This window comes from Ammospiza nelsoni, chromosome 8 (genome assembly GCF_027579445.1).
Source record: "Ammospiza nelsoni isolate bAmmNel1 chromosome 8, bAmmNel1.pri, whole genome shotgun sequence".
Taxonomy (NCBI): Eukaryota; Metazoa; Chordata; class Aves; order Passeriformes; family Passerellidae; genus Ammospiza; species Ammospiza nelsoni.
The window spans coordinates 29,805,346-29,821,647 of record NC_080640.1 but is presented as its reverse complement, the minus strand read 5'-3'; the positions used below and the strand labels follow the sequence as shown (position 1 = coordinate 29,821,647).

The window sequence follows — 16,302 nt, the reverse complement described above, 5'->3', positions numbered from 1 at the left end:
GTCACTCCACAGGTGGGCAGGGCCCTCTGAATTCATCCCAGCTTTCTTGAATTTGCTGGATGATGAACGTGGAAGCTCAGCTGTAGGTGTATCCTAACACTTAGTACAAGTTCTGATTTGTTCTTTATACTTGGCAACATTTGTACAAATGTAACAGACAGTGTCAAAACACCTTGGTTTTTATTTTCCTATCCTTTTTGAATCAGGTTAAGCTGTAAACAATTTCTTTTTCAATCAAATACTGCCAGCTAGAATTATTTCCATTCATGCATCACTGAAAACAAAAAGGGTATTTTACCTTAAGTATGGATTTTTCATTTTAAACCATGTCACTTTATACAGAAACCAATAGCTAGATTCAATGCACCCTGATTAGTTATGTAAACAGATAACCCCCAAAAAGACCCACATCGATAGAATGAGTAAGTTGGTTCCTTCATAGCATGGAAATTAAAATCTCTCCTGACTTGAGGTTAACATGGTCAGGAACACAGAGTGTGGCACATAAATCCATCTAGGAGGTGTATAAATTGCACTGTATCTGAATTAACAAAGTTATGCATAATGAAATGCACAGTTTAAATTCATGCTAGAAAGCATTTTTCAATATGAAGTGGCAGCCAACTGGCAACCATAACAGTTAGGTTCTGCACCATCATTTATGGCATTATAGATAACTATTACATATAGCATACTTAAAAACCCTGAAGGATTGTGTTACTTGAAACATTCTCCAGGCAGTCATTTGGTTTGAAACATTGGGAGAAAGACTAAAGAGATCACCATCTTATACCAACTATGGTACCTTTCACTTCCATGAAGTAAATCAGATATGATGTGTATTTCACAGTAACAAAGTTGCTTAATGCCTTTTCTCCAACAGTAGGATTGTGGTAAATGTTTCTGCCCTCAGATCACCATTGTCCTGGTGGCTTTCCCTTTTTTCAAGTTTGGGTAACTACACTGAGCACTTTTCCTGGTTTTTAACTATTCATCAGTCCTTTGAGAATATCATCAGAGAGTTCCAGCAGCGGGAGTTCCGGGGACGGGATGTCCAGGGGGGGAAGGTTGGGTATTGGAATGTCCTTTGCCTTCCCAGCAGTTGTGGCAAACTTCTGCCAAGTTGCAGCTGAAGAAGCAGATTCCGAGTGCTGCTGCAGACCCCACAACTCTGACTTCTCCACAAAGTCAGTGTCTACATCCAACTCCTTGTCTACTGGAGATTTTTGGAGTCTAGCTCTTTCTGCTTTTAACTGCTTATTCTCTCTCCTTAACCTCTCGTTTTCAGCTACAAGAGATTCTATGAGCTGCTTCAAATCTGCAATTTTGGTTGCCTGCTCCTCTATTATTGTTTTGTCATCTTTTGGCGCTTTACTCCCAATACATGCTTCCACTGGCTCCTTTTTTTTCTGCAGCAGAAACAGAAGTGTATCTGGGTCCCTGTCAAAGACACCCCGAACATCCTGTGAATGTTTCTCTGTGGAAGAGCTGTATTTCTGAGCAACAGGAACCAGTATGTTTTGATCATCAGAGTCTTCAGCAGATGGCCTGTAAGAAGTCTGAAGATGTGCAGATGCTTCCTTGTCAGCACTCTGCTGGGCTTTCAGCTTTTCCTCCCTCTTTGCCCTTTTCCACCTCTCCTGGATGAGCAGTAACTGTTTCATATGACTATCCCTTTGTAATTCCAGTGATAGCTGAGCCTGAGTAAGAACAAGATTAAACAGTTTAGCTGGTGATCCCTAATACCACCCAAATATTCACAAACACTGAATTACATGTGTGTAAATATTTACATCAACAGCATCACTGCATTCAGACATTAAGTCCAACAGGAAATGTTCTCTGCTTCTACAGTGCAAAAGATTCAGATATGTCAGATTTAGCATAACCACTGGTCTGTTTGTTTGTAAGTCACTGACCAGGCTACAATACCTCTGGGCAGAGGCACCCAGGGTTTAACTGACCTATGACCAACACCAAGAAGGAAGAGATTCACTTGGCATGCACAGCCACACTCTGACTAAACAGTGCACACTTTTTGTATGCTTCTGTGATGGTATCTGTGTAGCTGTATCAATAACATCTAAAATGAAGCAGCAAATTGCTCCAAGGCCAGGTATGGACCCAAATGATTCAGCCATATTTAATGAAGGAGGTGGCACAGTGGTTATGAACTCACCTGGATCAAAGACCATTTTTCTACAAGAATGACCCACTGGAGCAAAGACAGATTCTGATCTCCAAGGGTTATTTGATTTCACAATATTGGCTAAATTCAAAGCCTGCTGGTACAAAAGTACTGAGCAGACTGCACTACTACATTCACAGATAAACATGCAATGAATAAGAAAAAGTGTCAGGGCTGTTGTTCTAGAGATCCCCCAATCAGGATGCATTAAGCCAAAATGACACACTGTAGGTGAGATGCTTGGTTTTTTGTCTCAGCAAAATACTAACAGAAAAAGTTAATGACACATGTTTTGTCACATACTTGAAGATGTCTGGCAGACTACAAAGCTGGAGACCCCTTGGGTGGGTTAAGGTTTCTCTTGTCCTTGGAAAAACTCTCTAGGAAGGTAAGTATTACCACACTTGTGAAACTCCTGGTGCAGTTGCCAAGGGTTCAGAGAATTTTGCAGAGGTTAATGGCCAGGAGGGGTGTGATCAGACCCAAGGGGACCCATGGGCACACCAGGGGCTGTGGCTGGTTGTGGCAGCTGCTGTGCTCAGGTCTCACCTGCTCCGACTGGGTCAGCTTCATGGCATCCGTGAGGTACCCTGTGGGACAGAACATCATCCATCAGCACTCAGGGCAGCCTGGGAAACCTGAACACCTCCAGAAAAGCTAAGGAAAGCCTTCAGACCTGTGTGCTCAACTCCCACATAAAGGCAGCAGTCTAGAGGGAAAGTATTTACAAGTTACAGTGGCTGGAAACACCTGCTATTTGTCAGAAGTCTGAAAAAAATCAGTGTAAGACCTTGTAGTGCACACTACACCCTTCCCATGGTAACCTGTTGGCTTGGGTCACTCCAGTTTGTTTTTAGAGCAGCAGAAATTTCCAGAAAGACTTTGAGCATATCTTACTAGTGCTGAAAATGACAATGTATGAGCAATTCTCAACCAAATTTGGAATGATGCAAGACAAAAGCAAGAAACATTCAGTGTAGTTTTGGGTTTGATCTTGGTATATGAAGTGAAAGAAAACAAAAAATATGCATTTTAGAATGTAAGTGCAATCCCTCATCGCTCTGAGTATTCATAAATACCAAAGAAACTATTAGTTTCTCACTTCATGGGGTTTTCTAGTATTTATGAATGGAGGCAGAATGCCTGGTATCCAGGTTACCACATTCAGAGCAGCCACTTACTTTGTCTCCACACAAGCCCTGTCACTGAAAATGCCCTACTTGTTGCACCAGTTAAGACCTCCTTTCTTCTTCTGCCAAGGAGCTGCACACTGTCAGAGAGCTGAGGGACCCCAACACAAAAAGTGAAGCAGGACTGTTTAAAGGGACAGGTAAAAGCACAAGATCTCGCAGAGGAGAGGCTGTCCCTGCAGAGTCAAGGTCTGTGATGGAAGCTGCTGTTTAGCTTGAGTTCTGGGGAGCTCTCACCTGTTCCTAGCTGCCTTGATGCAGACATTAGGAAAGGGAAGTTTTGTAAGCATTTGTCCTTTACCAACAGAGAAAGCACTGTGCCCTCGCCTATGAAAGCAGTAAAGAAAATGCAGAGTATACAGTGAAACTGGCTTAGAGCAGGTACACAACTTCAGTCTGTGCACACCACAAGGTGTTGGCTTCATCTTCAGTCAAGAACTGCCTTCACAATGATAATCACCCCCAATCTAAACAACTTGGAAATGTCTGACTTTAGCTGCTCACGTGAGAAAAAAACGTTTTCAAAAGGGTTCTTGATCTGGACTGAAAAACAAACTGACATTTTAAAAATATATATTTTTCAAGTTACTAGACATTCTGCTTACACAGAATCACAGAATCTGCTGAGCTGGAAGGGACCCAGCAGGACCATCAAGGCCAACTCCTGGTGCTGTGCAGGACAGCCCAAGAATCCCAATCAAACACTGTTCAAATACTTCTTGAACTCAAGACAGGCTTGGTGCATGCAAATCTAGAAATGGATTTTAAGAGCTGAAATGTGAGAAATAACCTACTCACCAGCAGCTTTTTTGTGACAGGAAATTGCTTCTTCATATTTCCCCGCTGCCAACAAGCGGTCTGCTTTTCTGCTTTGCTGGTGAGCCTTAAAATGAAAAAAACCAACATTACATCAATGAGGGTTAATGGGCAAATAGTTACACCTATCTTTAAAGTAACCAATACATCTGAAAAACCTGTACTGATTCCAGTTCTCAGGCTTTTAGGCTCAAATTTTCACTCCCTTCCCAGCTTTGTAACTGGACTTCTTTAATAGTATCTTACAAGAGTCTGTACTGGTAAGAAGTGAAGTTTGTTAATGTAGCAAAACTGGTGTGTACACAACAAAATACTTTTGAAGCTGTTCCTCAGAAAGCACATGTTCCCCTTTCTAGGCAGGCATTTACCATAGTAATGCAAAAAGAACACTGGGCCAAAAGAAGTTATGAGAAGTTAGAAGTATTTTGGACCAATTTACCTGGCAAAATGCAAGATATTTCAATTGTGTTACATCTTACAGCTGATTTGATATTTTCTGCTGCCCTATGCTCAAGACATTTTGCCTCTTGGGTGAATAACTTGCTTTTTATTTTTGTCTGCAGCTTACACCAAAGAATGGTTGCAGCACAGCCATAGTTAAAAGTATCAAAGTCACGTTGTTGCTGCACAACAGTTAAATCTATATGAGTATTTGTAAACCACTAATGTAAACCACCAACACAGACTAAGGTTGTTGCTGAAAGCAAACATTTGATGCAAGTATTTGCATATGCTTAGTGAGAAACCATTGCATAACCAGCACTGCAACACTCATGAAAGCAAGGCTTTTTTCTGTCATTACTACAAGACATGGATTTTATGGCCCTTCCTCCAAGACAAGCTGTGGAATGTGAAAGGCTGCAAGCACTAGCTGGTGAGGCTGTGTGTCAAAGGAAGGGGACCAGGACACCAGATGGTTCATCACAGGTCCAGTTTATTGAAGAAAGCATCAAACACTTATACAGCAAATAATAAGCTTATGAATATTCTGTAAGCCAAGCAATCTATAGGTTAAACTATACCATTAACTCTTCCTCATTCCTTAGGGGTTATATCTCTCTTTTCTCATGTCTCTTTCACTATTTGTTATCATACTACAGCTAGGCCCAAGGACACACTATCTTACAGGTGCAGGACTTGGAATTAGCCATGGCTTTGTACTTTTCCAGTCTCTAGTCAGCTAAATTTCCCAACAGCTGTGAGTTACACACACTGCTCAGCACTGCTTCACTACAGGTGGAGCTTGAGGTAAACAGACATCAGGTACTGATACTTACATGGTACTGACATTAACATGCATTTAAAATACAAGTCCCAAAATGAACATCAGTTTATCTGCCAAGTGGAGTTATGCCCTACAGTATTACAGTAAGTTCAGTGTTCTACCAGAATCTTAGCAGCTCTGACACCACAGAAGAGAAAACTTGTAGAGAAAACACCTGTTTGGGCAACAGCTGCTCTTAGGCAATCCCTGGCAGTAACATCACTCTATGAACACATTTGGCTTTCCTAAAACTGATTTCATATGCTAATATGGTGTGTTCTTAAAAAACCTAAGCCACAACTCCCTGATTTTTCACAAGAAATATTCTTTGTTATATTCTTCTTCCTCACCTTCACTGAATCCCCAGAGCATTGTTAGCATTTCCCATTTCTTCTGAGGTTAAATAATCTCAGAAGAGGAAGCATTTTCCTATTGGAAAATCATCTGTTTTATGGCCTTTTTCTATGGACTCCTACGAACAACATATGCCAGAAAGATAAACTTATTTCCCTTTGATATGAACAAACAGTATCAGCACAGACAGAGCCACCTCCTTGGTTATTCCTGGCAGCTTGTCCCATTACAAATTAGCTATGTCATGGACATAACACCTGAGCTAGTTCTTTGCAAAACAATTTTTCAGTAAATTAGTATTGATACAGCTGCTTCTGCAAACTGCATGGGCGGGTCTGAAAAAACAGGGAAAGAGGAAATAGAATAGCCAGAGACAGAAGAACTGAGAAAGCAATTCAACAAGTCAGAGGACAAGTTTCATTTTGGTTTTTACATATGAGAATTTGAGCCCCATTGTTTTCAAACATTATTCATGTATGTTTTAAACTGCTGGAGTGTGATCTTACTCAAATCACTTAAGCACATGCAGAACATCTGAGGACATTCAGTTCTTATTTGAGCAATTAAATTATTTCCATTCTCAATTAACTTCCAGTGAAGCTGAAGGGAGTCTGAAGAAGTTGGGCTGAACTGTGAATAAAATTAAGAAAACAAAAGTCCATAGATGTAGGCAAAAACAAAACCTAGGGTTCTCTGACAACAAGATCACAATGCCTTTCTGGCTCTTACATCAAAATACACGTGTCAGGCTATCTTACTCTGATGCAACAGAATTCTCAATAGAAAACAACAGGAGCCACACCAGAAAAAAAAAATCAGTTTTCAGCAGAGCCCTGTGTGAGAAAACTAGCTGTTTTACAGTCAGTCATGGGCAAGGAATTCCTATTTTCCTATCTTTTCCTGACAGGCTGACAAGAAAATACTTGCTCATTTATTCTAATTCCAACTAATATAACTAATTCCAATTAGTTGATTGTGGAAAGATCAAGGAATTTCTCCCACTTTCACATTAGCTTATTTATGAAGAAGCAATTGGAAGAAATTAATGGTGCTGTTTCCTAGCAGCAAGTGATGAAGCTGCAACAGAAGCATCTGGATGCTTACTAGCCATTATCATGGATGAACTTCTGCATCTTGGCTGCTCTGATGGTTTGTTCTTAGTGCTCAGTTACCCTCAGCCATGCAGTTTCCACCACTGTTAGCACATCTGTTTTGAACTCAGAGTGGCCTGTGTCCCACTATAAAACTGGCAATGGAAGAACTGGTCCTCTGTCATACAGAGAAGATAACTCTCAAGTTTATCCCTGCTCGGATGTCAAGTTAGAGGAAGGTATTTACACAACAGCTCTGGAGCTCAGTGCTGGTTCCCAGCAGACAGAGGCAGGATTGCTTTGACTTTGGTCTTGCTGCTGTGATTACAGAAACACCTGCTGCTTGACTGTGGTGGGCTTATAGATCTCATTTCTCTTTCCTCTTCCACTGCTGGAAATTAATGCAGGATGGGGTGTAAGTAAAATTATACTTTATTAAGAAGCTATAGAATTGAAAAGGGGAAGCAGGCTGACAACTACTTTCAGATGTCCCTCCCAATCCTGATGAGAAGGAATTCCCAGTAGGCAAATGGACAGGTGTAACAACTTGACTCTTGTAATAGGAAGCAGGTGTGAGTGAAGGATGGCCAAGCTATAAAGCTTCCTCACCTTGCTCCAATGTAATTGGTTCTTAAGAGATTTGGGCAAGCCTTACTGTGTGACTTGGAGCACTCTGGATTAACTGGAGAAGGTAAGTGAGACATTTTTCCACACCCTCTGTAAATGTAGTGAGATGCTGAGGGATGATTCTTGCTTTACTAAGTTTTAGTGCTATTCTGGAAGTGTTCCTATTTGATCTTTCCACCTGACTAGCCCAAATCATTGCCTATGTAATCTCTGAACAGCAGGATAAAACCCAATCAAATAATCCTCTAGAACAGCAATGAGGGTTTCCTCTTTACTGTCAGCTTTCTTTAACCAAAATTTAACATTCCACTTCTTTGTTGGTTTGGTTTTTTCCCCACTATAGACTAGATAATGATGTGACTGCAGGCGGTGAGAAATGAAGCCACAAGACCACAATTACTGTTCCTTCAAAGGAAAAAATAGCAATGTTTTCTTTCTAGACACAGCATCCTCTTACAACTTAAAGGACTACCACAGTGTGATCCTGGCTTAGGTTGTGGGGATAAGGAAGGAAAGCTGCTACTCTTCCCATACAACTCTAGCTGATGGTTAGCTATCATGGAAAGGAGCATAACAGGGAAAAAAAAATAAAAATAGTGTTCTAAAAAAAAAAAGGGCAGATGTAGTATACATTTTCAAACAGGGTAGGCCTACTACCCTCTCCTCAGAGTAGTCATTTGCAGCAGTGCTCCTGCAGCTGAGACAGGTATGTTTTGTTTTTCTCTGTTCCTCTAATGGAACAGCTCTTCACTGGACAAAGCCTTGCACAAGATGTTAAGCTTACAGCCTTCTTAGTATATTACAAAGGACTCACCAGAAAATGATGTATTTTAACAGGATTAGGGAGCACAGATTACAGCACTTTGCTTAATGTGACAAAGGCAGGAAAAACCCAGCTGCTAGAGTAATGGGGCCTGATGAAAGTTTAACTGCAAAGAAGTTTCTGTTTGTAAATGTTTTAAGTGAAATCACTGTTTGATGCTGCTATCATCTATTTCATGTTATGGACTGTGTATATCAGTTATTATTGCCTGAAAATATTAATACCTGTGCTCTCCTACTGCTGAAAACAAGGAGGAAGGGTTTTATTGAGCAATGAGGGATCTATTTTAGGATTTGTTTCCTTAAGGCTATAGGTCTGATTTCTATTTTGAACAGTCAAAGTGCACACTGCATTGCTGCCCTACTATCCAGAAGAGTGCTGAGTGTTTTCCATGTGGGTGTTTACAGCAGCAGGCCACAAAGGGTGGGACAAGGTGGTGCACCATGGCTCTCCCCACCCCACACACACTCGGTCAGAGGCCACATATACAGAAGCCTCTTTCAAAGCCCTCCTTACCAGGAAATAGTGAATTTAGAAAGGTTTGAATGTGTATGTCCTCATATGCACTGAAAAATGTAATGAGAGAATACAAGTGCAAAACTTGATCTGAGAGGTCTAAGAATAAACTATGGCCGTTCATTTACTAAAAAAAGTGCAGCCTTGATCAGAGTGACTATGGAAAATGCTGGTATTCAGTGGCAGTTGCACTAAAAGTAAAAATAATAATAGAGTTGTACCATAACTTATGCTAAATAATGAGAATATATTTGCAGAAAAACTAAAGAAATGGGAATGGTTTTAGTTTTACCAAGAGAAGCAAGCCCCCATTTTTAAATACTTCTGTTCTGTAGAGAAACATGACTAAAGGTCAACCAAAATATGGCAGAACCCATTGTGGCTGTTCAACCAAGACCACTAGTCACATGTTAGCTCAACTTTCTGTTTTTGAAAGCCTGTATTTAGCAAGGTTGACAGAACAATGACTCAACTGTGTAAATTATAGGTTAGTGTTCCTATAGAGCAAAACAAGTAAGTGACACTATCATGAGAACGTTAATGTTGAGAGTACAGACCCACTTTGAATCACTTTGTATTGAATTGTGAAGATGTCAAAGTTCACCTTGCATGTAAGCAATAGCATTAGACCTTAAATATGTGGGCAGACAAGCAAGCAGCTGTTTAGGCAACCCCATTAATTGACTGAATAGCTCTAACTGACTATGCCTGTGCTCCCAACCTATTCCAAGTTTCAGATGAAATGGTTACTCTGAGTTCCTCACCATGCAAATGCAATTAAAAGATCTGGAATGAACCCAACTTGCATCCATACTGCTCAGGTTAGGTGGAGCATTCCAAACCCCATCCAGGCAGAGCTGTAGCCCTTTCCCTGAGCACCTGCACCTTCATTAAGGTGCTGCACAGTCAAATCAACCTCATTCAGTACCTTTATTCAGTATGATAAAAGCACTAAATGCTTCCACTTGTTTTTCAGAGCATTTTCAGACTCCCAGAATAAATTAGGTTGGAAAAGACAGTGAGATTAAGTTCAGCCTGTGACTGAACACCACTCTGTCAATGAGACCATAGCAATGAGTGTCATGTCTGGTCTTTCCTTATCCAGAGATGGTGACTCTACCACCTCCTCAGAGCATTTTGTGTGCCTGCAGATCTCAGCTGCTTTGGCTATGTCCTTTTTGTCCCCATATAAAATGTGACACAGCTGGTACTACACAAGTCTTGCTAACTGAAGGTTAAATGAGAACCATTCCACTGCCCTGATAAACAAAACCAGTCTGGGCTTTTGTATGTAGCCCTAAACCACAAGGCTCACGCTGTTACAGCAATTGAGCTGCCTCTCAATAGGAGCATCTGAACCATTGCAACAAATTGTCCAAGTAAACAAGCTTCCAAGAGCAACAATTTCAAAACAAGTGGGGCAGAAAGGCTTCAGCTGTGCCTTCAGTCTGTCTCACCAGGCTTCTCTGAGATGGCTTCATTTGGGTCTTTAATCTGCTGGTCATGCTTACTCAGGGCTGAGCTCTGTGCTTGATGAGAGCCATGCAAGGCCAGTGTGACACAGCAGAAAGGCACAGCTGGTAGGTACCCAAACAGCACAGGTACAGTGAGCAAATAACACCTGCAACCACCCAGTGCTTAGCTAATGATGTTCTTGACTGGAAGCTGCTGCAAGTTGTTTTATGTGCCACAAGGAACAGTTCTGTGTGGTGCTTTTACAGCAGTTACATTCCTGCACACAACACTGTCCAGCTTTTCCAAGGTGGCTATTACTGATCTGGCTGTTCAGCTGAGTATCTGATCACCTCCAGCCACTTCACTCAGATATGCTGCAGCCTCTGTAATTCACACCTTTTGGTTCTTCCACACTGTGGTAAGAACAGATTTTGTGTTAAGCATGTCTGTCTAGTGATACTTCCCCTTTTGTTACCTTACAAGCTTGTTCTCTGTAACTGGACTTCAGAACTGAGTGCATCTGCCTTTTTTTGGTTTCATTCTACACTGGAAGATGAAGTCTAGCAGCTGACTGGTTAAGACTGAAAAAAAAAAATCAAAGAAAATAAATGGGGTTCCATGGATGTTTCTGTAGATTAACATAATATTCCTGGTTTTCCAATGAAAATAACAGAAGTGCAGGCTGGCATTAAGTCTCAAACACATTAACATGTGTGGTTTAAATTCTCTGGTCTCTCATGAACTTCTGTAGATGTTTTCTATTTTCTCCTCCGACCCTTCCATGTTGCATATTTATTCTGCTTGTTATTTTGCCTTTGTGTGGATGCACTATTACCTCATTTTGAAATAATTAAGTTAACCATTGATTGGCTTGCGCTGCAATGGTTGCTAGTGATGGCTAGCAGCATTAATATTAAAAGTTTTCATTACATGAGATTCTTGGAATACACATTTTGTGCTGTTCTCACTCCAGCTATTGGTCTGTGCTTTCTGGTTTTCACTAAAACAGCAGCTCTTCAAGCTGGCTCCTTTTTGCTTCAGGAAACTTCAGAAGTGACAGATATTAACCAGGTTTTGGATTGTATTTTATTACAAACCATACAAATACAACTACCTTGCAGGAAGAATACAAGGTAGAGGTGCTATGGCTCCTTAGCTACAGGACAGAACTGAGCTGTGAAAGTAGAATCTGCAGAATTATGAAGTTCTGGGTGTCAAACTCTGTTTAAGGAGCAATTTCTAGTCTCCTCCTGAGGTTAATACTATTTGCCTCACTTTTACTGTTATTTCTAAGCTTCTGCTGGTCAGCAGTGTGTGGTTGTGCTTCTTAACTTGAACTTTTGCTCCTACACCTAAGGGTAAAATTATGGCTGGATGTGGGATCAAAATTCTGTGCCAAAATCAGAGGGCAGTAGGAAGTGTCCCAATAGCAAGCAGCACAGAGACGCTCTCAAGGTGCTCTGTAAAAACATGCAGTGTTCATAGAAGAATTATCTGCATGCTTTTATAGTGTAAGTTTTAATTTGTAAATAGAATGTTGAGGTGTTTTTGGTCTAGATTATGTGTGAAATAAGTAATCAGCTGTGCATGGCTGCCTGCTGGTGCAGGGACTCCACTTGCTTCATGCTGCTTTTAAGTTCCATGGCATAACCTAAATTCTTTTTTGTGTGAGGTTGAAGAAGACTCGGTTCCATATTTATTTTAGGGAAATGTATCTTTCAGAAAAAGAGCATAATTGAAGCCAGGAAAATAGAAGATATGGCATTAGAGTGTAAGGGGTGGGGTGTGGTTGTTTTGGTTTTGTTCTGGTTATTGTTTTGTTTGGGGTTTTTTTGGTGGTCAGACCAACTGGCCAGGAAAATCAGGACAATATCCATGCTTCCCAGTAACTAAGACTAGATGCACCAATCCACTATCAATAGACAATTTTTACAAGACAAAGCAAGATTCAAGTACTGTAATAATTCTAATGAATAACTTTAACTGATGAAAAATGGGTTTTGTGAAAATTGTCAAGCCATGATATATTGGAAGAGGGAAAATAACTTGTATTTAAAATATTGATAGCAGTTAAATAAGACTAATGATTACTGTACCACTTTGTAGTTTAGTTGTTGGCTGATTTGGTAGCTTTGGTTGGTTTTCCTTTTTTTTTTTTTGGTAGCTTTATTTTCCTCATTGGCATATTTGGAAAAAGTTGTGCTTTTCCAATTCACTGGAACTAGATCTAGGTTAGAGAAGAAATTTATGGGAAAAGAGAGTGCAATAGGTAACACTGGATAGTATCAAAACCTTAAATGAACATCCTTATTTTGGAGTTGGCACCTTCCCTGAATGATGCTGTCAGTCTGAAGCTCCACAGCAGGGAGGGGCTGTGAACAGCAGAGCTTTGCAGAACTGAAGTCACTCCTTCCTGTTCATGTCCTTGTAAAAATCCAGGCATGCTCTAACCATGGTGCTTACCCACTCAACCCTCTTATCATGAGGAGTTTCCATGGTGCCTGACACAGCCTCAATGGATGTGTCACTCTCCTGTATATGATGGTCCATGACTACATTGCACAGCAGCTTCAAGAAAAGTTTTTGTATTTCAGGACACACTCAGGCAGTAGGAACATATTCACAGGGAAATTCAGAGTTTTGTGTATCAAAGTGTGTAAAGCAACTCTTTTTCCTGTATCATCCATTACATCCAGAATTGTCTTGACCTTATTGTCAGCCTGGAGCTAGACAGGCATGGTGACTGCACACTCCTGTTGTGCTTGCAAGGTTATAAACCAGACTTTAGTCACAGTCATGTCACTCCTACAGTCCTCCTAAGTGGTCTCAGTAAGAAACATTACTGGCTGGTGATATTGCCAAAAAAGTTGCTACTTTCAGACATTTACTAGTGAATGTACAACTATAATTTTCTCTTTAGAATCTTATGAACTACTATCTACTTTTTAAAAAGGTTTTTACAATGTCTGTGAAATAACTATAATTTAGCCCTCCTGTTTTACCATGCTTTAAGCTTGCCTGACTTTAAACCCCATGACATCAACAGGTCACAAGAGCTTTCCTATTTCCTGTTGTTACTTATTTCAATTAGTCTTTCAGTAGACAGAGTAAAAAGTGAGACAGTATGATGCTGACATACTTGGAGTGGTTCTGCACCACTGCAGAACCCACAGATCTAAATAGACCAACTTCCTATTACACTGCCAGCCCTAATTCCATAGGTGGTCTGCAATGACAGCTGTGTAAATCTTTCTGAAACTAGGGAGAGCAACCTAGGAATACCTGATTGACTCTGTAGGCAGTGATTTGTCAGGGCTGCCCCATCCTGGCATAAGTATGCTTTGGTTACAACCTAAACTGACACAAGTCTCTGAGGTTTGCATGCCAATGTCTAAACAATTCCTGGACCTAACTGGAAGCAATACAGCTGTATTCTCAGTGTGCTGCCTCTGGCTAACTGGACTGCTGGACCCAAACTTGTTTTCTAAGGGAATGCTCTGTGTATCACCACATAGCCAAGCTACAGCTCTGCTAAAACCCACAGGGAAGCAGAGAATTCACTCTTCTTGACCTGGATCTTGTCTATGGGACAGAGACCTGCCAATTCAGACCGTTTAACATCTGATTAGCTTTTGTGAAGAAGCATGTTTTAGACTGCGTTTCAGTTCAGGTTTCTTAGAAATTTAGTTTAAGCAAAACAATGACTGACTTAAGGTTTTAAAGCATTTCACCTTCTGAAATTAGAGGAAGCACTAAGCCAATACCAGGCCCTGACAAGCCTCTAAAACTCTTGAAACCCTCACGGTTACGGCCTGTGTCATCTAAACGCTTCCTCCAGACGCTTCCTTCCTGAGCTGCCCTTGTCCCTCTCTTTTGCAAGGCGCTGTCCCCACACGTCTCCAATCTAAGCATGCCACGACACGCACCCGGCTGCTTCCCTCTCCGTGCCGCGCTCCGGGCCCGGGGCAGCGCTGTCCCCGGCGGCACCGGGAGCGGGCCCGGGGCAGCGCTGTCCCCGGCGGCACCGGGAGCGGGCCCGGGGCAGCGCTGTCCCCGGCGGCACCGGGAGCGGGCCCGGGGCAGCGCTGTCCCCGGCGGCACCGGCCCAGCGCACCCCGCTCCCTCCCGGAGCCGCCGCTGGGCCCCGCTCCCGTCCGGACAGGGCCTGGCCCGACACCTGGACAGGTGTTTGGGGGGAAGAAGGGCAGCAAGAGCTCCTTGTTCTGTTCAGGTCGCGCCTCTCCGCCTGCTCACCCGGGGCTGGGAGCCGAGCGGTGTCACCCTCTCCCCGCTGTCTGAGCGGCGGCAGCAGCGGCGGCACCGGCTGACCCGACGCGTCCCCCCTTCCCCTCCTCTCCCCACGCTCACCAGGTTGAGGGGCCCCTCCATCACTTCCATGGACGGCGGGGGCTGCGGGCACATGGGCGAGGGGCGCTCGCCGGTGCCCCCGGCCCGGCGCGTCCCGGCCCCGGCGCGGGTTGTAAACACGGCGGCCGCTTCCGCCCTGCCCGCGAGAGCCGCGCGCTGCCTCGCGAGACTTCCGGGCCGCGTCGCCGGGGCAACGAGCGCCGCGCGCGCCGCCCGCCCTGAGGGCAGGGGGAGCGGTCTGAGGGAAAGTTGGGAATGGAGAGAGAAAAAAGAGGAGGAAAGGAAATGTTAGAATAGGATATCCTAGGATATGCGGAGTTGGAAGGGATCCATCAGGATCATCGAGTCCAATTCCCGGCCCGCACAGGACACCTCAGAAACCACATCCTGTGCCCAAGAGCGTTGTCCAAATGCTCCTTGAGCTCTGTCAGCCTTGGGGCCGTGACCACTGCCCTGGGGAGCCTGCTCCAGTCCTCAGCCATACTCTAGGGAAGAACCTTTTCCTGATATCCAGCCTAAACCTCCCCTAACTCAGCTTAGTGCTGTTTTCTCGAGTCCTGTCAGTAGTCACAAGGGTGAAGAGATGAATGCCTGCTCCTCTGTTTCATAAGGATGTTGCAGATTGCAATGAGGGATCCCCTCAGTCTCCTCCAGGCTAAACAAACCAAACTGCCTCAGCCACTCCTTGGGCTTTGCTGCTTATGATCTTGATTTAAAGTATTTCAGCACTAATGGTTGTTCTGTAAGGATGAATAGTCTTACAGAGAGATTTCTAATCCAAGTTTGTGGTCGTGTATGCATGTTTATGTCAACTTTAGAGTGGCTTTTGACAATCTCCTGTAACATCACTGTATAAGAAGTGATGAGGTCTGATTTAGATAAATAAACATGGAGAAGGACTGAAAACTGGCTGAGCTGCCAGGCTCAGAGGGCTTGCTTTTATTATGATCAGTGGCAGAATTGCACTGGTGTCCAGTGACTACTGACATACCCCAAGCTATGATACTGGCTCCAATATTATTCAATTCAATCATTATCAGTATTACTTCATGTCCTCCACCACCCTCCTGCATGGAATACTGATAATGAGCTTGCTGGGGTGAGCTAGTCTGTGGGGAGAAGTGCCCCCAGCATGGCCCATACAGGTTCTTAGTGCAACACCAGCTAAATAAGTGCTTTTTACAGTGCAGCATGGAGAGGCTGTATAGAAATATGCATGAAAATATGAATGTCTGGTCAAAACCTTGCCTAGCAATACGTGATGTGGCTCCCAAAGAGTAAGAAATAGTTGTGTTTGAGTTGCATCATATTCTGGGCAGCATCAAGTCAGCATTCCCAGGCCTTTAATAAATGTCAGGAGGATATAATTCAAAATAATGGCTGTAAGTCAATATAAGGCTGGAACTGGCTTGTAAAATTTGGGTGTAGTTGTACATGCACACCAGAAACTAGCTGCTAAAGTGTCAGTCTGAGACCTCTGAAGCTCTGCACCCAGTCACTGCCACACAGAAGCTTTAAAACTAGCATGAAGACCAGCCCTGGGTGAGTTTAATTGAAATGCTGTAAAGAGAGAACTACCTTGCTCACCTTTTGGCTATATTCTTGCTATT

General features: G+C 42.8%; 1 protein-coding gene and 1 long non-coding RNA gene across 2 annotated transcripts in view; one reads left to right on the top strand and one right to left on the bottom strand.

Annotated features, from left to right (window-relative positions):
* Positions 1–163: 163 nt before the first annotated feature.
* NRBF2 (nuclear receptor binding factor 2) lies at positions 164–14,823 on the bottom strand. Its single transcript, XM_059477451.1, has 4 exons — positions 14,693–14,823; positions 4,177–4,261; positions 2,738–2,778; positions 164–1,700 (listed from the first exon to the last, which is right to left on the bottom strand). The coding sequence occupies exons 1-4, from the start codon at positions 14,744–14,746 to the stop codon at positions 984–986; spliced, it is 897 nt and encodes a 298-aa protein (XP_059333434.1). The 5' UTR covers positions 14,747–14,823; the 3' UTR covers positions 164–983.
* The window catches only part of LOC132076398 (uncharacterized), a 63,406-nt gene continuing 54,642 nt past the window's right edge, over positions 7,539–16,302 (top strand). Inside the window, exon 1 of the long non-coding RNA XR_009418904.1 lies at positions 7,539–7,594. This is a non-coding gene — a long non-coding RNA (uncharacterized LOC132076398). The remainder of the gene's footprint in view (positions 7,595–16,302) is intronic.